General features: G+C 42.3%; 1 protein-coding gene across 1 annotated transcript in view; it reads right to left on the bottom strand.

Moving 5' to 3' along the window:
- Positions 1-898: 898 nt before the first annotated feature.
- Positions 899-24,187, bottom strand: part of HCFC2 (host cell factor C2) — a 44,806-nt gene continuing 21,517 nt past the window's right edge. Inside the window, exons 9-16 of the mRNA XM_082256497.1 lie at positions 19,306-19,403; positions 17,440-17,590; positions 16,940-17,140; positions 15,330-15,394; positions 14,909-15,049; positions 12,586-12,765; positions 5,392-5,674; positions 899-1,521 (exon numbers count right to left, since the gene is read on the bottom strand). Of these exons, the coding sequence (XP_082112623.1) occupies positions 1,508-1,521; positions 5,392-5,674; positions 12,586-12,765; positions 14,909-15,049; positions 15,330-15,394; positions 16,940-17,140; positions 17,440-17,590; positions 19,306-19,403 (1,133 nt within the window). The 3' untranslated portion in view covers positions 899-1,507. The remainder of the gene's footprint in view (positions 1,522-5,391; positions 5,675-12,585; positions 12,766-14,908; positions 15,050-15,329; positions 15,395-16,939; positions 17,141-17,439; positions 17,591-19,305; positions 19,404-24,187) is intronic.

The following is a 24,187-nucleotide window of genomic DNA, read 5'->3' on the forward strand; positions in this document are numbered from 1 at the left end:
TTATTTAGTAGTTTGGTTTTGAACTTTAAACCGCTGAGGGCGTCATGCAGCCCATAATAAAAAGTTTGACATGCCTGACTTCGAGAAATGAGCATTAGGTTTACCCTAACATGGGTCAATACTGTCATTTTTAGTAGATATCAGCTGCATCTGTGAAAAAGCAGCTCAGTACCATGTATATGGACCTAAAGTTACAAGAGTTTGTGGTACGCCGATAGCGCTAAAGCACCTCTGGTGAATATAGCATTCCTTATAGTGAGCAAAACCCACTTTACTGCAATTTTTTATAGCAGACATGTTTTTCCCTAAAATATTCATTTAAAAATGCGCTTCATCTGACAAAAAGGTACTGCTGGGCAGTGTAGTGCACAACATACCAAGAAGTTTGTCTGCTAAGCAAATTGGTCCACTAAGCTTAGGTAATTGACTGCCTACCTAGATTATATAGGACATCTGTTTTTTCCCTGACCTGTGATCAGTGCAGATATGGCGATTAAACTGCTTCTACAAGATACTACTCCGTATAAATGGGTTTTCCAGAAAAACTAAAAAAGTGTTTAACACCTGCTTCTAACTTCTCTGAAAATTCTGCAAGAAAGCCCTTTCTCCTCGGTTTTACCAGGATGGAAAGATTAGAGTTCAGATTCTATTTGCACCAGCCATTCAAGAATGTAAAGTAAACACAATCTTGTGTAAATGGCCGTTCTAAATGGATGGAGATCACACTGGGGTTTTCCTGAGATCTGTCATGAAGCATTAGAAATTCTTATTTTGGTCGGAGACCCCTTTTTAAACTGCACAGTCCAGTAAAACCTAGTTAGGAACATTGGTTTGTACAACTACCAGAATAATCTAGTATACTGAATGACCAGACTGATGCTCTTTTATATATAAATTTACCATTTCTTTTTGCATACAACTTATTTCATAAAAAAGGCTATTTAAAAAGTGCAAGTCATTTAACACACACTTTTCTAGAAAAGTAAAATGCCTAAATTAACCTTCTACAATTCCCCTTGCACATTCCTTAATGATTCCATGCTGAAGTATAGGCACGGAGCCCCTGCAGTCAGGGAAGTGCATTGTGCCTAAAGTATTGCACTGTAACCTTCTGTCCATCCCTTTTACTCTATTTTATTGCTCAAAACTAGATACTCACAAATACAATTAAGTGGTAATAAAAAAAAAAAAAAAAAAAAAATGGAAGCCAAAGCCAGTTTCCAGTACAAAGAAACTGTACTGTGTAGTCCCACCTGAGTACGTCACTAATCCTTTGCAAAAAAACATGAATAAAAAAGGTATATATTTAGATTATGTATCGCTTTACAACAGGTAGCATAATGTAAAAATAAACATTCTGAGATTTACAAAATATTACAAAAAGTAAAACATACAGCTACACTTAGTACACGATAAAAATGATTCCTTTCAGTTACATTAGTGGCAAACATCCATTGGAAGTGGCACTTTGCTGCTTAATCTTGTCAAGGCGCTTCCACAAGACATTTCACGTTTTCTCTGCTGTAACAAACCATAATGTATTAATTAACATAAGCGTATTTTTACTAGAAAATTACTTGGAACCCCCCCCCCCCCAAATGTCGTTGCATTTTTTTTTTTTTTTTAATGACATTTGTGCAGCAATTTTCAAAATGCAGATTAAGAACAAAAGCTGAATTTTAATGAATTTTTAGTCCACAAACAATATAATACCTATTTTTTCTAAACTATAAAATATGATGTTGCACACAATAAAAAAAGGTACATAGATAAATAGAAAAAAAAAAAAAAAAAAGATACCCAACACGTCACGCTATAAAACTGCACATGCATGTGGTGACGAACTACAATACAATACATTATCCACAGATATCACTTTACAGGAAACCAGTTTAGGAGGTCTGGTGCTAAATCTATTGCTCTCACTCTGATGTTTATCAACAGTTACCTATGCGCAAAGGGCCTACGTGTTCAGGGAGCTTTATTTCTTTATTTATTTTATTGAAAATTTTGACACTTTCATTTTTTTTTTTTTTTTTTAAATTAACTTTATTGTCTTTTTTTTTTTTTTTAAATTAACTTTATTGTCATTACAAGGAATAAACAACATCCCTTGTGATAACATGGACAGTGGACAGACCCCAGATCTGTCGATACACAGTACCCATTTGGCACCAGCAGGTGCAACTGCCCACAGCAGCCCCAGGCTCCCCAGTAGGACAGGAAAGCCCAGAAAAGGCAGCACAATGGCAGAAGGGGCCCCTTACGCTCCTGCCAATTTTCCATGCCAGTAATGTGCATAGCGAGAGACCTGGAATGTGATGTTTTGTCCAAGAGAAGATCATGTCTGCAACTTCATGTTCCTCCTTGACAGTTGCAGTTGGACAATGCTATGACTGTAGTATACATCAAAACAGAGAGGGGAGGGCGCACCGACCTCATGCATTACCATTAAAAAGATTTATTAAAATCCAAAAAAGCAACATACATTGTACTCCCAAACGTATGATACACATGCAACGACAATGGAACCAATCACCTCCAAGATAGCCAGGATACTCCTACGGTGCTGGATGACATGATGGTATCCGCCTATGTCTGGCTGACATGTTTCGAGGGAGGACCCTCTTCCTCAGAGCCAAAAAGTGCTACCAGTTATACCTGGCTATCTTGAAAGCGATTGGTTCCATTGTCTTTGCATGTGTGCAATTATACGTTTGGGATTACAATGTATGTTGCTTTTTTGGATTTTAATAAACCTTTTTAGTGGTAATGCACGAGGTCTGTTTTTTTCAGTGTATTTGGATACCCTTGGTCCTGAGGGGGCAGGAAGACCTTAGGTGGTGCCATAAGACCCCTCACCTTCTTGCACACAACTTGAGCGCAGGAGAAATACTGTTTTTTGATCATCATTGTCCAACTGCACCCTGATGGGAAGCTCCTGAAGGTAGAAGGTTGGAGATAGGTTCTCCAGAACTCCTTGCCAGCACAAAAGGCTGACAAGCATCATCATGATCTTCCAAGTAATGGGAAGGAGTGATTTCCCAGTATCCAGCATCTGGGTGGATATCCACCACCACAGAAACAACATGGTTTTGAAAGTCCGATGCATATGTAGATTCAAGGACTCCTGAGGTATATCCCATACTGGCAGAAAATTGAGATGTAGAGCTTAGGAATGAGACTGGACATAGGGGATTGCATCAAAAAGGCAGCTACCATTTTCCCCAGCACCTTGATTCAGGTCTGAATTGAGGGATTTTTTTTTTTTCTTTAGGGACTCTACCTAGACATTTTTTTTGTGGATGCAGCACCTTTGCCTGCTCCATGTTCAGCACTAAATTAGGTACTCCAGACGTTGTGTTTAAAGCAATGCCAACTTCTGGATGTTCAGCACCTAGTCGAACATCTCTAGGACTTCTAGTAATGTCTGCTGGACATGTGAAGTCAGTTTTTGAGTCAAATGTTCCCTGAGCAGCAGGTCATCCAGGTATCTCCCAAAGGGAATAATCGCTAATCCTTACTAACCCGAGAACTGAAGCCCACACTCTTGGTGCTGTGGACAGGTCAAAAACTAATGTCACGAATAGATAGTGTCAATCGTCCACTGCAAATGACAGAAACCGCTGTAGGGGCTGGAAAACTGGGATATAAAAAGATAGACATCCTTGATATCTGCTGTCACTAGGGAGTCCTCTAATAGAGCAAAGCAAATCACAGATCAGGTTGACTGAATCCTGAATTTCTGTACTTGCAGGAACTGGTTAAAACCCTTGAGATCCAGAATAGCCTGGAAGTCTACGTTTGGCTTGGGAACTGTTAACAGGTTGCAATAAAAGTTATGAGACCTCTCTCTGGTTGGCACAGGAGTGATGACCCCCTGGTACAAGTCTTTCCAGGATCACAAAGAAAATACTCTTTATTGTGGATCCAAAGATATCCTAGAATGTATAAAGAATAGAGGGGGAAGAAGCAAAGCTCCAGTATCCAGTCTCTGGATACAACACTGCAGACCCAGTCATCTGTTACTTCCTGACTCCAAGCAGCTATCATGGCCCATAAGAGCCTCCCTCAAATGCAAGTGCAGGGCGCTCCTAAACTGTGAGGAGGATTTGGAAAGAAGAGGGAGAGAAAGGATTTGGGAGTCTAGTTTTTTTTCACTTAACTCGGATGGAGGCTTCTGCTTGGAACCCGAGGCTTGTTGCTTTTTAAAAAAGGAACTCTTACTGAATTTTGAAGGTTCCACTGGTGTCACCTTTGCCTTCTCCTTAGGGCAAAGAGTGATCGCGCTCAAAGGGCAGCCACTCAATTTACTTCTAGCAGAGAAGTTCTACCTACCAACAATCATTTGAGCCATAGGATCCGAAAGCCCTTCTGCTCACTCTAGAAAGCTCTGGTATGGATTGTTCCAAAGAATCAACCCAGAAGCTCAAGGCTCTTAGATTGTCTAATAGGAGCTGCCTAAAATGGGCTTGCAAATTTCCCACTGCAGTTATCCCAGGCTGCAGAATCACTGCTACCAGAGAGGAAACCTAGAGGAGAGCTTCTAATCTATTATCTGTGGTATCTGAGGGAGCCCCTTTGAAAGGCAAACTTTGCAGAGGGTCCACCCTAGGGATTTAGTAGCCCATCCCATCATCCTTCCTTGCCTCGCGCTCCCCCCCCGCCCCCACCCACCCCATGAAGCCATGCCTTGCTGAAGTGGCTTCAGCCACTGAGGGTGTTGGCCCTGAGTGGCAGTCACCCCCTGTAGACAATGTCCCACTACTTACTGTACCTGGAGAAGGAAAGTATCCCATGCTGTGTTAGCTCAGAGCCCAAAATGCACATATACAGTACACGGGACAAGCTGAAAATGACAAGCTGCCCATATAGTACTTTGCTACTGCTATATTGCACCTCAAGCACTGCCAAGACAAATCAATCAAAAACAAATTGACAAGTCATAGGAAACACTCGGAGGAATCTGCCACATCAATTAAAGGCACTCATGTTTGGCAGGGCCTTCACAGGTTCAACTTTCCTCCAAGAGGATCTCTGCCCTGGACCTGTATATCATTCTGCCAGGGAGGTCCCTGAGTACACTGTATGCCAGAGATCGCCAATTGCAGGATCCAACACCAACCAGCAGATGTAACAGGCCGTCCCTGCTCTTGTATTTGGGGTCTGGGTACAGTCCCACTTGCCCTGCTGGTTGTAAAAAATTTTCTGAATGAAGTTTACCATTCCATCAGGGGTATATGGAACAGGCCATCATTTATGGAAACCGAGCCCACAAGAGAGATAACAGAGGATTAGTAAAGCTGTGGAGATTCCTATCTTTTTTGTACATTGTCCATTCACCTGAAGGTGGCAGCATAAGGTTCATATAACAATCGTTCCTGTGCTTACCTTGAAGCCAGCGCACTTGTATAGCTGGTCCATAACCTTTTTCATTCTTTGCAGAAATCCTGAAAACAACAGCAGGTCGGGAGCTGCAGTCAACATGAGCATTTGCCAGCTGAGCAGAGGTTACAGTGCAGGATGTCTTCACACCACTGTAAATCTTCATGAACGCCAGTTGGTTCTGAGCCTCAGGAAGTGAAGTACGTATGGCTAAGAAGGCAGAATATTCTAAAATGTTTCCCGTTGGTGAAGAAGGCGTTTCCCATGAAATATGGACACAGTCTGCACTCTGAAATGATTACATACGTTACATTAGATAACCAGACTAAATTCAGGAAAGCTTTCAATCAAGCAAACAAGGTGCAATGTACAGGGGCAATGTCATGGAAGAAACTTCTAAGCTTGTGGGGATAGATAGGCCCTGTGCAGCCTGAGCAGATCAGAAGCCCCACACTACACTATAGAGGAAAGTGGTGAGGTGCTCTGAACATGTGCAAGACCCAAACAGCTCATGAAGGACGAGATAATCTGGCACCTAGGCCCTTTCCTGGCATCCATTTTTACTGCTGAAACTTTTACTAACTGCCAGGGCAGGAGTACCATCACTGGAATATGTACACACAAACTTTAGTGGCTAAGGCAACACTACTCTGCTAGGATTGTCTTATTTTTCTAGAGCATTTTCCTGTTTTATCGGTCCTAATCTGGCTTAGAATACTCTACCGATGCATAAAAAGAGAAGTGACGATAACTGCATTTCTAGAGTTGATAGGAAAAAAAAAAAAGTGTAGCCATTTACCACTAAACAGAGAAAAAAAAAAAATGGGATTTTTTACTTAGCGTAAAATTAATTTCTTTGAGTCCACCAACGGACGGAGCTGCTGCTTTAAATCATAGATGGATGGGTAATAAGCCCCTCCCACTGGAGTGACCAGGTGAAGGCTTTGACACGCCCAGGGGGCAGGGTCCCTGGATTATTACCTCGGGCCTCACCGTTGTATCTTCAGTTTAGTTGCAAGCATTGAATCCTAACCAAAACCCAACTCTTCAGAGAAAAGAGGGGTGGGAGCTACGTCCGTCGGTAGACTCAGAGAAATGGATTTTATGGTAAGTAAAAAAATCCAATTTTCTCTTTCGTCCACCAACGGACGTAGCTGCTGCTTTAAATCTTAGATGGATGGGACGTCCAAAAGCAGTAACCACTGAGGGGTGGGGAAAGGACAAACTTAAAAAGAATGCCAATCCCAAGGCTAACATAGTCAACTATATAACATGGAGCCCAACAAGCAACAACTGGGGCTCAATTGTAGCAAAACCATAAAGGAGAAGGAAAAGTATACTGCTCCTTAAATCGGAATCCGAGGATGCCAACACATCCACTCTGTAAAACTTGGTGAACGTATGTACAAACGACCAATTGGCTGCCTTGCAAACCTGCATCAATGACGCCTGATGGCGGAAAGCCCAAGAGGCACTCAACGTCCACCTAGAGTGAGCCGTGACCGGGAAAGGAGGAACCTTGCCCTTAGGGCAGCCTGACACTTACGGGATCCATCCGTATTCACAAACAGAGTCCAATTTACGAAAAGGCAATTTCCTTAGGATGTTAGGGTTTCAGACAGAGTGATGGAAGCACTATGTCTTTGTTCAGATGGAAGGTTAGGCTGTAACCCTATCTTATCCCTGTGTATTACCAGATAAGGAGAGCGGCAAGATAACGCCAATAGTTCAGAAACCCTGCGCGCAGAGGTGATAGCCACCAAAAAGGCAACTTTCTGCGACAAGGCGAACAAGGAAATGTGTCTTATGTTCTCGAAAGGAGATTTCTGATGTTCTCGAAAGGAGATTTCTGAAGAACCGATAGAACCAAATTAAGGTCCCAGGTAACGGAGACCTCCTGGGGGGGAGCCATATGGCAAACCCCCTGAAGTAGGATTTAAAGAGTGGGTAGCCAAAGGGCGTTGGAAGTACAAAGCCAAGGCCGAGATCGGACACTTAAGAGTGCCCAACGCCAAACGTTGGTCAACCTCTTTCTGCAGAAAGGTCAGGATCCTGCTGATAGCAAAGGCTCTAGGATGCAGCTTAAGCGATTCACACCAAGCAATGTACGCTTTCCACGTACGATGATAAATCTTCCGAGAAGTGGACTTCCTAGCCTTGAGTAAGGTAGGGATCACAGAATCGGACAGACCCCTGTCCTTTAACACCTTGTTCTCAACAGCCAAGCCGTTAAAGCCAGCAACTGTAAAGCAGGATGGAAGATCGGACCCTGAGATAGAAGATCTTCCCGCTGAGGAAGTGTCCATGGACCTGCGACCTTCAGCTGAATCACGGTGTACCAGGATCTTCGGGGCCAATAGGGAGCCACCAGAATTACCGGAATCCCCTCCAACTCAACCCTGCATAGCAGGCGAGATAAAAGTTTCAGCGGAGGAAATGCATAAATTAGCCCATACTGGCTCCAGGGAGCCACCAGGGCATCTACTGCATCGGCCAGAGGATCTCTGGACCGAGCAGCAAACTTTAAAACGTTCCTGTTTTGTCTGGAGGCAAACAGGTCCACATCCGGGATCCCAGAGACAAAGCTGGTGGAACACCTGTGGATGCAGGGACCACACTCCCTGATCCAGGGTTTGACGACTCAGGTAGTCTGCCTGCCAATAGTCTACGCCGGGAATGTACACAGCGGGTTTGCTTTTTGCTGTCAGGGTGCTCCTATCCCTCACGGATGGCTCACATGGATAGGAAGAAAGATATACATGGTACAAGTAATGTCTTGTAAACTGACTTTATTTTTTAGATCGTCCAGGTACCCCAGAATCACTATTACTCTCTGCCGTAGCAAATCCAGGACAGGGGCTGACACCTTGGTGAAGACCCTGGGAGCAGAGGCGAGACAAAACGGTAACGCCAAAAGCTCCTTAGAAGCCTGGTCGGCCGACCAGAACTTTAGCCAGAACGCACGTCTGATGAGCACACTTACCACTGACGCTCTGGCCGCAAGCGCAAGAACGTCCAGGTTAGCATCGCATATAAATTGCAGTCTGCAAAAATTGGTCAGCGAGTTCCAGTGCAGGTGACCGTAATGGGGTTACCGTCAGTGCCTATCTCAGAGCCTTTACCCATTCAAACATAGTCTGAGAGACTAAAATGGTAGTCAGGGCAGGCCTGAGAAAAGATCCCACTACCGTATACAGGTGTCGGGATAAGACCTCAAAATGTCTGTCAACCAGATCAGGGAAAGATGAAGATCCTGCCACCGGTAAAACCATGGCCTTGGGAATACCGCATATCTGGGGGACCACCGGAGGGGGGACCGTCCATTTGATTAGGATCTCTTCCTGAAACGGGTGGTGTCTAGCCAAACGTTTGGGAATTGCAAGCGTGCGATTAGGTCGCCGCCATTGTTCCTCCACCAAGGCGGACAAGACTTCGAAACAAGGGAAAACCTTGGCCGATTTCTTTGTCCTGAGGGATCAAAAGGATACCAAGGCTCCTTGCGATTTAGAAATCGCATCCGTGATTTTTAGGGTGTCCCTCACTGAGGATATCAAAGCTTCTACCAGCGCCTTTTCCTGTGCCAAGGCAGGTGTGGAAACATCCTCTTCCGCGTCAGAAAAGGGGGTCTGCGTCGTCAGCAACCATATCCGCCTCAGAATCCGAGGTCTGAGATGAGACAGGCGAGGGCCGAAGGAGTTTCTTAGTAAATGCTGCCGCAATAACTGTCCATTTTTCTGAACATTTCTTGCATCACAGACAATAAAGTCACATCATGAGCATCAGATGCGGGCCCCAACAATACATCGGGGTCGCAGACAAACTTGGGGAATCCATGTTAGACATATGGCAAAACAGAAGGATTGCACAGTAAGAATGTAAAGAGCAGACAGGGAAACGGGGAAACACCGGAACCTGCACCGCAAGAGGTTAAACAGAAGCTTCTCCTGAAAACAGGAGCAATGGCCTAAGAGGGAGCAATCCACGCCCAATCGCCAAATATTAACGCCACGTTACTGGCGTGCGCTGCGCCTTTAAGAGGTGATCGCAATGCACGCAGCGCTACTCCGGGGGCTCCGTAAGCCCCCTAAAGGCCTGAAACCCCTCTGAAGATGAAAAGGTGAAGGCCAGGTTAATTAAACTCCTCTAGAGCAGTTACCACATGGAGAACACAGCAAGGTCCATCAGCAGCATGGAGAAGAGAAGGTAGAAGGAAACGCCCCTGCCCACAAGAGCCAGAAGCTCCTGTGCTGTTTTGTCCCTGGATCCAGCAAAATGGCCACCAGCATTACAGTGATAATGATACCCAGGCAGGCTGCTGAGGCCTGTTAAGGCTGCAGGCCACGGCAAAATGGCAGTTTCGCGCCGATGAGCACGTGATTCAGGCCTAGTGAGGCCTACCCTATTAACAGGCCTGGGGGCCCTGGCGGGGGTCATCCTGGCGGATGAAACCCCCCCCCCCCCCGAGGTAGCGGTATGAGGCGCAACCATGTACCCTCCTCCGAGGCCTCACCCCCACCGTCCACTACCCGGTATAGCACCTGAAGCAACTTACATAGGGGACCCCCCCCCCTAAAAATGTCCCCGGGGTCCAGAGCCCAGGGTAGGGAGAGACCAGGGTAGGAGGGGAAGGTCCCAGGTGACTAGTGGGAGGAGGGTGGTAGGAGGTATGGGTACCCAAGGGTCCTACTTACCTATGGGAGGAGCCTACGTCCGCCCCAGGCCCGCTAACCAGACGGGGGGACTGTACTGTACTTACCAGACCCCGCTGCTGAGGGTGGGCGTCCATCCTGACAGACTACCTCTGCACCGCAGTGAGAGCGCTGTCGGCCAAGGGGCATGCTGCGACGCTGGCATGCCAGGTGTGTGCGTCCCAGCGGGGTGTTTTTCTTATGTTGTGTTTAAAACATAACATAAGAAATGTTAGTGTATAAAAAAACCTTAGATGAACTGTATTATAAAGAATATAAAAAAATGTGTGGCCTATCATAATCCTCCAAAGCCAAAAACTTCTCTACACAGAGCTGGCTTCTTTAAATGTGGAAGATGCCAGGGCTGCAGGGTTACTCAAAAGACAGAGAAGAACCACCACAATCAGAGGATCTGATGGCAAAGAACATAAAATCAGAGATTTCATCACCCGTGGTACTAAATAGGTTACCTATCTGCTCATGTGCCCATGTGGTTTGAAATATTTCGGTAGAACCACCAGATGCTTGTATAAGAGGATAAATGAACATTATATATATATATACATATACACACACACACAAGATAAAAACTGGTTTCAAAAACCATAGCGTGTCCAAACATTTCATGGAGAAACATAACCGAGATCCATCAAATTTGAGATTTTGGGTCATTGACAGAATCAAACCATACTGGAGAGGTAGTGACATGAAGAAACAAATATCGCAAAACTAAACTTCCTGATGATGCTTTAACGGCAAAATGCATTGAGGGTCCAGTACGTCATTTCTGTTCGTCGCTTCTAGGTTGCGGGACTCCAAAGCGTGGAATGCAGTTTACATCCTGCTTAGCGGTTCCCATTGACCTTTAGCCACTGCCTTCTGCATAGTGTCTTAAGAGACACTTTTAAATGTGAGTTTCTTTCTGCTTTTTGATTTTAATGTTTAAATAAAAGTACTGTACCATGAGTACCTCTCCTCCATGTATTTTTTGAGCCATCTGGGATCTGAGACACCCATATAGGAGAATACAGGTTTAAAGACACCCCTGAATCTTCACCTGGGAGGAGAATGTCGCTGCAAGATACAAAGTTCTACCTGCACTATAGGTCCTCAGAGGCCTTAGTGCCACTGGTAAGTGACCTCAGCTCACTGGGTGAAGGATCAGCCATTTTTATGTCACACCAAATCTCACAGAGAAAAGAAACCCAGAGTAAAAGCACAAGATTTGTCACCACTCCACCTAGAATTTTTCAATTATATATGGACTTTGTTGCTAATTAAATTAACTACTTTTAGAATAGTTTATTTTGATATGGATTTTTTTACTAATTAAATTTGATTGTTGTCACCGTCATATTTATCTGTGTTCAGCACCCATTCACATATATCTAATTCACAGTTTAGTTATAGGTTTGCTTTATCCTGGAGACTGTCTGACACAGTTTATTGCATGTAGCACTCCATCACTAATATAAATCCTTTCTATTGGTACACACACCCACGGTACCAGTAGTATTGAGCCTGGAAGTAATTATTACACAAGTTTTATACCATCTATGTCATCATATTTTTCCCTTTTCTGTTTCTGTTTTATGCACTGGCAAGAATTGATCCAGGTTGTAATTGTTATTTTTATTTTCTTATTTGGTTTGTTTGGCACTGATACACGTCACACTGAGGTGATATATTTTTATTACGTTCTATTGAGTTTGCCATTTATTGTGATCAATATTTACGGTTGGTTATACTCATGTGCTAGCGCCTCAACATTTTCCCTCATTTTATTTAATTCCATTGTACTTAAATTGAAGGCAGCTTCACTATACACATTTGATTCCAGTTAAAAGGGAGGCACCGTTACTCTCTATACTATATTCTATAGACACAGACCTACTGTGCCTAATGGTACATCTGACCCAGCAAACAGCATTAGGCCCAATCTACCAAGGTAAAGTTGGGAATAACTTCCTCAGGCCGTCTTTTACTCTCCCATTGTGCTTTAGGTGGAATTTTGCATTGCCACAGACCATCAAGGACTAATCTGCCATCATAAATTTTTTAATTTTGTTTATTTACTTTTTACATTTCCTTTTGTATTTTATTCATTAACTAGGGTGTTTATACAAGAGACAGTTCTTGCAAGCAACGACTAAATGTTCTGGGTAGAATCCATGTGTTATATGAAAGAATGGAGCAAACACTTCAAGAAAAAGGGGACTTCAATCATCAAGAAAAGAAGAGAAGTAGGGTAGTTCGCACATGCCAGTGATGTATTCTAGCTCAGGCATATGTCTCTCTCTGTTGTACTCAGTGAAAGAACAGTCTAGCTATTATTAGACACTGTAATGTACTGTAAAAGGGACTCGGTATGCTTAGATCAAGGTAGGTTTGCTAAACTAAAGACTACATGCTTAGTAAATGTTGCAGGCTATTGTAAACCAACAAATAATTTTTCATATGTGTGGTCTGAATACATTTTGTGCCATTTTTGCAAGTATTTTCTTAGTCTCACCTTAGTGACTTTTACAGATGATGGAGCTCCAGGAAATCCAGGAATGCAAGTCTTAAACTCACTAATTTTACTGAAAGAACCAATTCCATATCCATTAATTGCTGCAACTCTGAACCTGTATGCACTCCCGGGACTAAGTCCATGTTTCTTTAACAAAGTGTAGCAAGGTGCATCAGCATCCTGGAGGTAGAAAACCAAGAGTTTTTCAGTTGTTAGAATGTGATTGCATATTTGGTCCTTTAGTTTACAATTAAAAAAATGTAAAAGTATGGGGTAGGGTAGGGTAGTGTAGGGACAGGACTTACATTTTAATATCTATTGTTTTATGTACATGTCGATTTTATAGGTCACTATGTGGCAGTGTTATGGTATCTTAAATTCTTAAAAGTGTAGTGTTCATTATAGTGTTTGTTTACTAAAGCTGAGAGTGTAAAACCAGGCTCATTTCTGCATCGAAACCAATCAGCTTATAATCTCAGCTTGTTCAATAAAAGTGATTGTAAAGTCTTGTTTCTTTCCTATTAAAATAAAAAACATGTTATACTTACCTCCTCTGTGAAAAGGTTTTGCACAGGGCAGCCTGGATCCTCCTCTTCTCAGGTCCCTGGCTGGAGCTCCTGGTCCCTTCCTCCTGTTGAGTGCCCCCCACAGCAAGCAGCTTGCTATGGGAGCACCCGAGCAAAGCTGCAGCTCCATGTATCCATTCAGACATGGAGCCGCCGTTCAGCCCCATCCCCTCTCTCCCCCCGATTGGCTGTGTTTGATTGACAGCAATGGGAGCCAATGGCGCTGCTGCTGTGTCTCAGCCAATCCCGGACGGCTGAGGCACTCGTGGACATCGCTGGATAGAGAGGGGGCTCAGGTAAGTATTAGGCCTCACATGCACACTGGACATTATCAAAATGACAGTAGAAAGCTGTAGCCGTAGAAGGAGTTTTCAGCGCTTTTTGCAGCTGTAGTGTTTAGCTATTTTTAGCAAAATTGTACTCCCACAAAGGCTTATGGCTCAAAAACATTGATAAACGCAGAATAGTCGTGTTTTTCTATGTTTTTAAGCTTTTCTCAGAGTTAGAGCATTTTTACAGCTGAAAAAAAAATCCTCTCAAAACCCACTAGTTTTTTTTTTCCCAGCCAGAAAATGCTCCTGCCAAAAACTGCTGATAACAGCCTGTGTGTGCTTGGACACATAGGATAACATGCTGGGGAGCTTACTGGCTGCAGAAAAAAAGTCGGACACAAAAAACAGCAGCTGTAAAAACATCCCGTGTGCATGAGGCCTTAAGGGGGCTGCTGCACACAGAAGGCTTTTTATCTTAATGCATAGAATGCATTGAAATAAAAAAACCTTCTGACTTTACAACTCCTTTAAGCTTTGGAAATAAAACTTGGAAGCCAACTGGTTGCTGTGCAGCAGTGAGTCTGGTTTTGCACTGTCCAGCTTAAGTAAATAAACCCCACTGTGTGTCCCTGCATTTTATTGTATTACTTTAGATTGTATAATGGCAATACATTTTTTAATCCATACAAAAAAAAAAAATCGAAGTATACTGCATTGTAGTGGACCTAAATTCCCAGTACCCACCTGAACTTCTGCTTTCCTTGGCGCTCTGTCTGTCTGTTAAAGCTCCATCCCCTGACTAATCGGCAAGCTGTATTGACTGGGAGACACAGGCCTCCCTCTATCTGCCTGCGAGTTATGGAAAAATGCCCTGCAAACCACATAAGAGAAACTCCTCTGTTGGATTTGTATCTGTCCGGATGTGAAATGGTGAGTGTTTCCCCTCCCAGCAAGGTAGCATTGCTTAGCCCTGTGCAAAACATCCTCCCCAGACCATCCATTTCTCTGCCCTGTGTACTTCCCCTCTTACTTCCCCCACCCCATTTTTTATATTTTAAAGTTGTACTTCTGTTTTTTTTTTTTTAAAGTAAAGTTTTTGTTTATTAAATGTGGATTTATAAAGACGTTCTATATCCCAATGGCTAAATCTGTGTCTGTAGTGCATGTTCAAACCTGAATACCATAAATAATAACATATGAATATATTTTTACTCCAGGAGTATACAAGGAGTTTGACAATTCTAGAGAAAACATAATGCATAACAAATTCACTAAACTCATTAGATTTAGTCAACTAATTGGAATTCATTTTCATCAATTGACTTAATTCTTAATTTACCTTGAGTTTGTCCCTGAAAACATGCATATGACAAAAACTATGTTGAAAAGATTTTCGTTGACGAAAGTAACACTGCCGATATACCTTTGAGATATACACCTAACTTAAAAGACAGAAACTGTACACATCTGATGTAGACACACTACCTTGCCTGAAGTGCCCTGGTTCGCTTCTGGAAGCACAAAGAAGTGGCTGACAACAGCACTATTGGTTTGGAAGATCCCAACATCATACCACTTCCTCTGTCCATTCTTTACTGCAGACTTTTCTGTAACATGCCCATTTGCCTGTCAGCAAAGTAAAAATTCTTCAGTTTACCCAACAGAAGTGTTATTATCCATTTCTAGGAAGAGATACATGCACGTGTTATGCAAATTGGCATATTCTCCAGAATGCAGGAAGCAAAAATGAGCAAAACTTATTTATTTTTTTTAAGTTTTCCAGTGTATCAGTAACCAGTAATTCTGGGTTTAATTTAGTTAAATTTTGCCTTAAAAAAAGAGTCAAAACAACAGTTCTGTATACTGATGTGTACTTGTCTCTCTATTGTTAACAGGTAAAACTTACTAGCGAGCTCTTTGACTGGGACATCACTTTCTCACTTGTATGTGAAGCCGATGTGGAGCCTGTAGCTAGAAAGAAAAATGCCTCAGTAATTATCAAATAGATGAACTTACTTGTATATAAAGTGTACCAAACTTCAATCTGTACCTGAGGTTAGTTTTTGGTGTACCAAAATACATACATACAGTTACTGTGGACCCCTTCAGCAACATATACAACATATGATTCCTGATGGGTTGCCACAAATTCCGTTCACCTTTGGGAACTTGTTACACATTCCACACATTTGTTTTTAGGGTGGAACATAGAACATGTTTCCACTCCTGCAACATCTCCCTGATCCTCTGCATTTAGTGACAGCAAGCGATCTTCTCCCCCCACTCGCTGTCCCTACTAAAAATAAAAAATAAAGTTCTGTGAATGAGAACCCAAAGACAGCCTTTGCAGCTGTTGGCTTATAGTTCTCAATGAGCTACCAGGACACTGTTGAGCACTCTGGTAGTGCACTGTCTCTTACTGTCAGTGTGTAATTCCCTGGCTATACGAGGTACGAGTAGATAGATACACTGACAAGTCTGCAAAGTCCCGCGTGGCACATGATCTGGTGATCGTGGGTGCAAGGCTTTTCCAGGCTCCTGCAAAAAGATGTGCAATTATTTATTTTGTTTTTTTTAAAAGGTGAACTTATCCTTTAAAGCAGTGGTCCTCAACTCCGGTCCTCAGGGCCCACTAACAGGCCAGATTTTAAGTATTACCTTGGGGAGATGCAGACTAGAGTACTGCAATCACTGAGCAGCAAATGATATCACCTGGGATGTATTTCAGTTATCTTGCAAACCTGGCCTGTTAGTGAGCCCTGTAGGCCAAGGTTGAGGACCACTGCTTTAAAGCACATTCCCCATTGTTTGTGAAACTCTAAAGACAAATAGGAGGCGAGGAGAATATGGCCTATCCACGGGTTAGTCCATATCTGATATTTCAGGTTGAGGTACATTTAATACCTTATATCTTAGCAATTATACTGTATTTTAATCAGATACAAGAAGTCTACAGATTGGTGGCCATAGATAACTGCTCTTTGTAGAACAGTATGAATATGTGTATCCAGGATTATTATTTATTACCAAACCTCCAATAGAGTATTTTTGGTTTTCTATATTGATGAATGCTAGTCTAGTCTTACAATTATTTCCATGATCGCCTATCCCATTAGCCCCCCCCCCCAAAAAAAAAAAATAATTACCATTAAAAATAACATTTCTGTGGAGGTGACCATTGCTGTAACAGTCAATGACATGTAATAATGTTTCATTAATCATATGCAGGTGGTAGGACAATGTCGTGTTCATTAATATTACAAATTGAGAATGGGAATTGGGAACATCTCTGCTTGAGGTGGTAAAAACCATACATTTTACATCAACTATAATAGCTGATGTGCTGAACAAAAAATACTGTTAACTGCAAATACTGATAGGTCATGCAAACATTTTTACTTGGTACCTTTATTCACATTTGAATACGCATGCAATGTTAATGTCCACCCTGCAATTCTGCAAACTGCTTTGACAGACAAATGGCTGAGAATACAGTATGTGAAACTCATTTCAAACCTTCATGTTGCGTACTGAGTGTAGTTTGTGAAGTTTCATCTCTAACAAGTGCCCCATTTGTACGTGATGTCTCAGTTTTAATGCTCTGCTGGGTTACCATAGATTGTGCACTGGAGACAATGCAGGATGCTGAAACCTCAGGTGTTAAAATTCCTATGTCCAAGGCATGCACATCATTCAAATTAGATGATGTATGAGGACCTAGGACACAAAGTAAATGACAACCCATTAAAAGTGTCTTTGGATCTACCCAATTCTCAAACTGACCATTTACAACGCAATGTAAAACCTTTTTGTATCTATATAGTTTACACCAAGCCATGGTCACAAAAGGATGGTATTGACTCAGCATCTAGAACCTTTACACTTTTTACTCAGGAATACAGAATATCAAATTTTATACAACATATGCAAGATAAAATTTTGATTCTGCATTTAATACAGAAACATTACAGAGGACTAATGTTTGCACTTAGAACATACCAATACATTATTCTCACCTGCTGTGTTAGGCCCAGACGAGTCTTGTAATTTGCCATTTAATTCTACAGTTCCACTGGAAAGTGCTTGTTTCTCTGTTAAGGTTATCTTCATTCCAATAACAGCATGGTCAGTAGCAGTGGACTTTACTAAACAACTGGATGTGGAATTCTAGTTCAGTGACAAAAGAAATGCCATCACACAAAAGGAAATATTTGTTAATAAGTGTAAAAGTGCTTAAAGTGTCATTAACCGTTTTTTTTGCCCTGCACATTTGTACAACGACGTCAGGAAGGGACCGTTCTTGTTCTAGGAGGATGTCATATGACGTCCTATTTTTTCCATGTATGCGTGCCCCCTGGATCGGTGGGGAGTTGTTTCCCCAGGACACAGGGCATCACCGATCAAGGTAAAGAGCCAACAACATTGGCTCTTTACCATGGGATCAGCGGTGTCCAATTCCAGCTGATCACATTTAAACAAATGTCGGTTATCGGCATTTTCTTTCCTCAACGCTGTCACTGAGGAAAGGAAAGCGGATAACCAGCTTTTCTGTAACAGGGGACATTTACAATGATAATCAGGGCACTGAGGATTATCATTGATCACTATCAGTGATCAGCGCACATTAGTGAAGATGGAAAAATTACTTAGTTTTTTTTCTTCTTTTGTTTAGCAGTAACCCAGGGGTGATTAATTACCACCAAAAGAAAAAAATAAATAAATAAATAATTATTATATATATATATATATATATATATATATATATATATATATATATATATATATATATATATATATATATATATATATATAGCGGTCAATCACAGGCTGTCACAAAAACTGGTCAGAAGTGAGATTCATGTAGATAACAGAGGAACAAGGCAGCAGAGAGAAACTACACAGAATGCTCTGGATTGGGACAAGTACACACGAAGACCCCTTTAACACTTGTGCAACTTGTCCTGCGACTTAGGACTGCAAGGTCACATGACAAGTCGTACCCCATGATTTTCAGTATTAGCATTGCTTCAAGTCCATCCAAAATCGCAGCAAAGTCGTGGAAAAAAATCAGACAAGTGTGAAACGGGCCTAAAGAGATATATGCTTTGTTCATTTTTCATGTCGGAGGTTTACAACCAATTTAATGTTTAGTTTTACTTGTTTTAAATACCTAGTTGATCCTATCTTTTTCATGGACATCCCCTCTCCTCAGTGGCAACAAAATAGCAGTTGAACCTCTATGTACTGCATTGCCACTCACAATGCGCATTGCTCCACAGTCTGTCTTTTAGGAGGCTTCTCACTTCCTAATTTTTCTCCTCAAGCTGCTACCACATGGCTTTGTTCATAGTCTTATGGGAAGGTTTCAACTATTTCTATGGCAGTATCTTCCCCTTCTTCCCTGCTATTCACCCACATGTGCTGACGTTACTGCAGGGTGGAGCCACAGAATTGATGCTTTATACTGAGAGCCGCTTAACATGACACAGAATAGAGGCTTGCAGGGCAGCTCTCAGTTTGTGAAGTCTGCAGACTGAGGAGTTCACTACTGGCTCGGCCCACCTATTGAACAGTGTGGTGTGGAGTAGGCAAACAGCGTCACATGACCGCAGTGCAAAAAAAAAATTAAAATGAGGTATTTATATTAATTATTTCTATGTATTCTACCCTGGATTCATTTTATTGGCACCGTTGAAAAATATAAAAAACAAAAAAAAGCATACTTCGTAACATTTGAACAGGTTAATTTTTTTTTGTACATATATTCTATTTTATTGGACCCCATATATACAAACATTGGCACAAAGCCAAATTAGTGGCACGGCACCGATAAAGATATGGCCTAATACGTGTAAAATATTAAAAATGTATCAGCCACTTACCTGGGTTACTGGTCCACTACTGCTATTCTGGTGAGAAGTGTCTACTTTATGTTCAGGAGGAAATATGCAGCTGGCAGGAGATACTTGGCTATCTGCATCTATAATATTAGCAGGGATATGGTCACTTTTATAAACATTAAATTACATGTAAAACATATGGTCTCATGAGTCTATATACAATATAGCAGCCATAAGCCGTGAAGTGGGTTGACTTAAAGTGTTACTAAACCCAGAACCTGTATTCACTATATCTGGTCACCCACAGCACATGGAAATGCAATTATTTTAGTAAATATAAAACAGATAAATACCTTCTCTCGTCAGCAGTATATAGCAGACTTGTCTCAGTTTCTAGCAAAGTTTGTAGGAGTTTTCATTCTCCCCTGATCCTTTGTCTGAACAGTGCTGATCACATGCACGCTCGCAAGAAAAAAAAAATAAAAAAATCTAGCAATACACATCAAACTGAGCATGTGCAGCCCATCCCCTGGCTCTGTAAATATCAGGTTATTGTTTGGAGACAGTGAAAGGAGGATCTGAGAAGACAGGATCAAACCGCATTTATACACAATGCAGAGGAATAACCCCTTAGGTTCCACAGAGAGTATAACCAGCATGATTTAATGCATATATAGACTGATTTTACGGTTGAGGGTTTAGTAGCACTTTAAGCCATACTGCAGTACACTGATGTGTCCAACTGAAATGTCAAGTCAGGAAGATCTGGCACTCTCAAGCATGAGGCCAATTGAGCTAGCAAGGACATTTTAGAAATACTCTCAGAAGTTGAGCAATAACAGTGTATATATTATATATACACACCTACACAGTACTGTGCAAAAGTTTTAGGCAGATGAGAAGAAATGCAAGAATGCCTTTAAAAATATATATTAATAAATTGTTTGTTTTCAATTTACAAAATGCCAAAGTGGCCGAACAGAAGAAGAATTTAAATCAAATCAATATTTGGTGCGACTATCCTTTGGGTTCAAACCAGCACCAATTCTCACGCTTGCACTATTTGTACACTTGCAAAAAGTCAGGGATTTTGTAGAATTGCTTTCCTCTTGATCAACTGTAGGTAAAGGAGTGTATCTTTTTTTTCCCCCCTTTTATTGGTTGAACTACAGACTTCGGTCTATTTTTAACCAGACTATGTATTAGAGCAGCGCTCAACAAACCCAAGGCGCCAGGTCGCATTGGTGACTAGAACTAACGGCCTGGCGTCTGGGCTACCCCCAGGCAGGTGTCCTCTCCCCATGCAGCCCCCGCCCACGGGCGTGCGGACTCAAGATGCTGCGGCTTTGCGGCCTGCTGGAACGAGAAGCTTACAATGGGGAACTAGCGCCCTCTTGTGGTGGCCAGAGCTGCAACAAATAATCACTGGCAGTGCTGAGGGTTTTCCCTGCCTGCTCTCACTGCCCGCCCATCTCTTGCCAAAGAGAAGAGTTTGAAGGTGTTGTGGGCTTGATCTGGAGCCATCTTTACAGATGAGTGGACAGGGAATGTGAGGCAGCTGGTTGGAACGGCCTCAGTTCCATTTACAACCTCACAAAGATGAAAAACTGTTTTTTATTATTATTTTTTTTTCCTGAAAATTCTTTTATTATTTTTCATTCTCTCCCTGTCATGCCATGGAGCCGAAGGCCCCTTTCACACTGGGTGTCGGATCAGGTCCACCTGTCAGTTTTTCAGGCGAACCTGATCGGACCCTTCAGTCTCCTCTATGGGCAGCAGGTGCTCTGGACTGACAAAATATCTGGCTGTAGCAGGAGGCAGTTTGTTCCCCCAAAGGGCTGCAGAGTGGTACAATAATGGAGTTTCTGCCGGCAACAGTGAAGCATGGTGGAGGCTCCTTGCATATTTGGGGCTGCATTCCTGCAAATAGAGTTGAAGATTTGGTCAGGATCAATGGGGTTCTCAATGCAGAGAAATAGGCAGATACTTATCCATAGTGTTATATCAGGGAGGAGTGTGATTGGTTCCAAATGTATTCTGTAGCAGGGCAACCCCAAACACACAGTCAACTTTATTAAGGACTATTTTCAGCGTAAAGAACAAGGAGTCCTGGAAGTTATGGATTGGCCGCAACAGAGCCCTGATCTCAACATAACTGAGTCTGTCTGGTATTACATGAAGAGACAAAAGGATTTTAGGCATCCCACATCCACAAAAGATCTGTGGTTAGTTCTCCAAGATGTTAGGCACAACCTACCTGCCAAATTCCTTCAAAAACTGTGTGCAAGTGTACCTAGAAGAAGAACTGATGCTGTTTTGAAGGCAAAAGGTGGTCACACCAAATATTGATTTGATTTGGATTTCTCTTCAGTTTCCATTTTGTTAAGGTCTAAAAAAAATAAACTATTAGCACTTTTATTTCTGTATACACACATCACATATACACTATATTATACACTATATTACCAAAAGTATTGGGATGTCTGCCTTTACACGCACATGAACTTTTATGGCATCCTAGTCTTAGTCCCTAGGGTTCAATATGGAGTCGGCCCATAAAGACATGGATGAGCGAGTGTGGGGTGGAGAAACTTGACTGGCCTGCACAGAGTCCTGATCTCAACCAGATAGAACACCTTTGGGATGAATTAGAGTGGAGACTGCGAGTCAGGCCTTCTTGTCCAACATCAGTGCCTGACCACACAATTGTGCTTCTGGAAGAATGGTCAAACATTCCCATAGACACACTCCTAAACAATTGGGCGGATTTCCTCACTGGACCCCCGACGATCGGGGGAAGAGAGGCGGTGATCACCGCCTCTCCTCCCCTGGCCCGACTCCCGCCGTGTCTGAATACAGCAGGAGCGCGTGCCGCTGAGAGAGGGGAGAGTCTGGTGATGTAGGTCTACGTCACCAGACGATAACGAGCCACTTTGCCGCAGTACCAGCTCAGTGAGCGGTTGGCAAGTGGTTAATCACTAACCTGTCTTGTGTGTCCCTTGGCCTTCATGATGCAGTTTATTCACCAACGCACCTCTGAAGGTGTCACAGAACAATTGTATTTATACTGAGATTAAATTATACACAGGTAGACTCCATTTACTAATTAGGTGACTGCTGAAGGCAATTGGTACCACTAGATTTTAGTTAGGGGTATCACAGTAAAGGGGGCTGAATACAAAATGCACCCCATACTTTTCAGATATTTGTAAAAAAAATTGAAAACCATTTATCATTTTCCTTCCACTTCACAATTATGTGCTACTTTGTGCTGGTCTATCACATAAAATACATTTACATTTCTGGTTGTACCATGACAAAATGTGGACATTTTCAAGGGGTATGAATACTTTTTCAAGGCACTGTATAAAAATCCACCCACATAATTAAACTGAAATCCTCTGGAGATTTGTGTGACACAGGGAGGAAGGGGCAGCCAAAAACTCTCAATGACAGCTTTGCATGATCAACCCATAACAACCATTCAGTGTTGTATTACTGACAGGGTCTCGATAAGAAATCTACAATTTGCAACCAAAAAAGGTGTAGCGTTATAAAAGTGTATAGAAGTACCACAAGAGGACACAGTTTTAAATTAGAGGGGCAATGGTTTAAAAGTAATATGAGGAAGTATTACTTTACTGAGAGAGTAGTGGATGCATGGAATAACCTTCCTGCAGAAGTGGTAGCTGCAAATACAGTGAAGGAGTTTAAGCATGCATGGGATAGGCATAAGGCTATCCTTCATATAAGATAGGGCCAGGGACTATTCATAGGATTCAGATATATTGGGCAGACTAGATGGGCCAAATGGTTCTTATCTGCCGACACATTCTATGTTTCTATGTAAGTAACCGAGTAGCTTTATATACACCGAATCACTTCTATATGGCATCTAAATGTAAACATTTAATCAAACTCCCAGCTTTTATAATGGTTGGAAGTAGGTCGGGGTCAGTAGTTTGATATCAGTTTTTGCAGATGACACAAAATTGGCCAGGGCAATAACTTCACAGCATGAAGCAGATATCCTACAGAATGACCTGGACAAAATAACGGAGTGGGCAATCACATGGCAAATGAGGTTTAATGTGGAGAAGTGTAAGGTTTTGCACTAGGGGACTAAAAACACAATACACGTTAGGAGGGGAACCCTTGGGGGAATCAAAAATGGAGAAAGATCTGGGAGTCTTGGTTGATGATAGATTAGGCAATAGCATGCAATGTCAAGCGGCAGCTGCCAAAGCCAACAGAATATTAGCATGCATAAAGAAAGGGATGTATTCCAGAGATAAGACTATAATCCTTCCACTTTATAAAACTCTGGTCCGACCGCATCTGGAGTATTCTGTCCAGTTCTGGTCGCCAGTCCTCAGGAGGGATGTGTTGGAGCTGGAGAGAGTCCAGAGAAGGGCAACTAAACTGATTAGGGGATTGGAGGACCATAATTATGAAGAGCGTCTGCAATCGCTTGATTTATTCTCCCTGGAGAAGAGACGCCTGAGGGGGGACATGATAGCAATTTACAAATATCTCAATGGGGATCTCAGCTTAGAAAAAAAGCTGTTCAGTCGAAGGGATTGCATGAGTACTCGAGGGCATACATTGCGATTAGAGGAGAAGCGTTTTAACCCTCAGGCAACGTGGGGGGTTCTTTACTGTGAGGGCTACAAGATTGTGGAATTCTCTACCACAAGAGGTGGTTTCTGCGGGAAGTATGGTGGCTTTCAAAAGACTCTTAGACGTACATCTCAAGGATCAGAACATTCAGGGCTATGCAAGACGATTACAGCTACACACACCTACACAGGTTGAACTGGATGGACTATAGTCTTTATTCAACCTCATCTACTATGTAACTATGTGTATATGCTAGTGCTGCCTCCGAAATAATAGTCATGTTGGTGGCAGCAAAAGGGTTAAA

This window comes from Pelophylax lessonae, assembly GCF_965119305.1.
Source record: "Pelophylax lessonae genome assembly, chromosome: 4".
Lineage (NCBI taxonomy): Eukaryota > Metazoa > Chordata > Amphibia > Anura > Ranidae > Pelophylax > Pelophylax lessonae.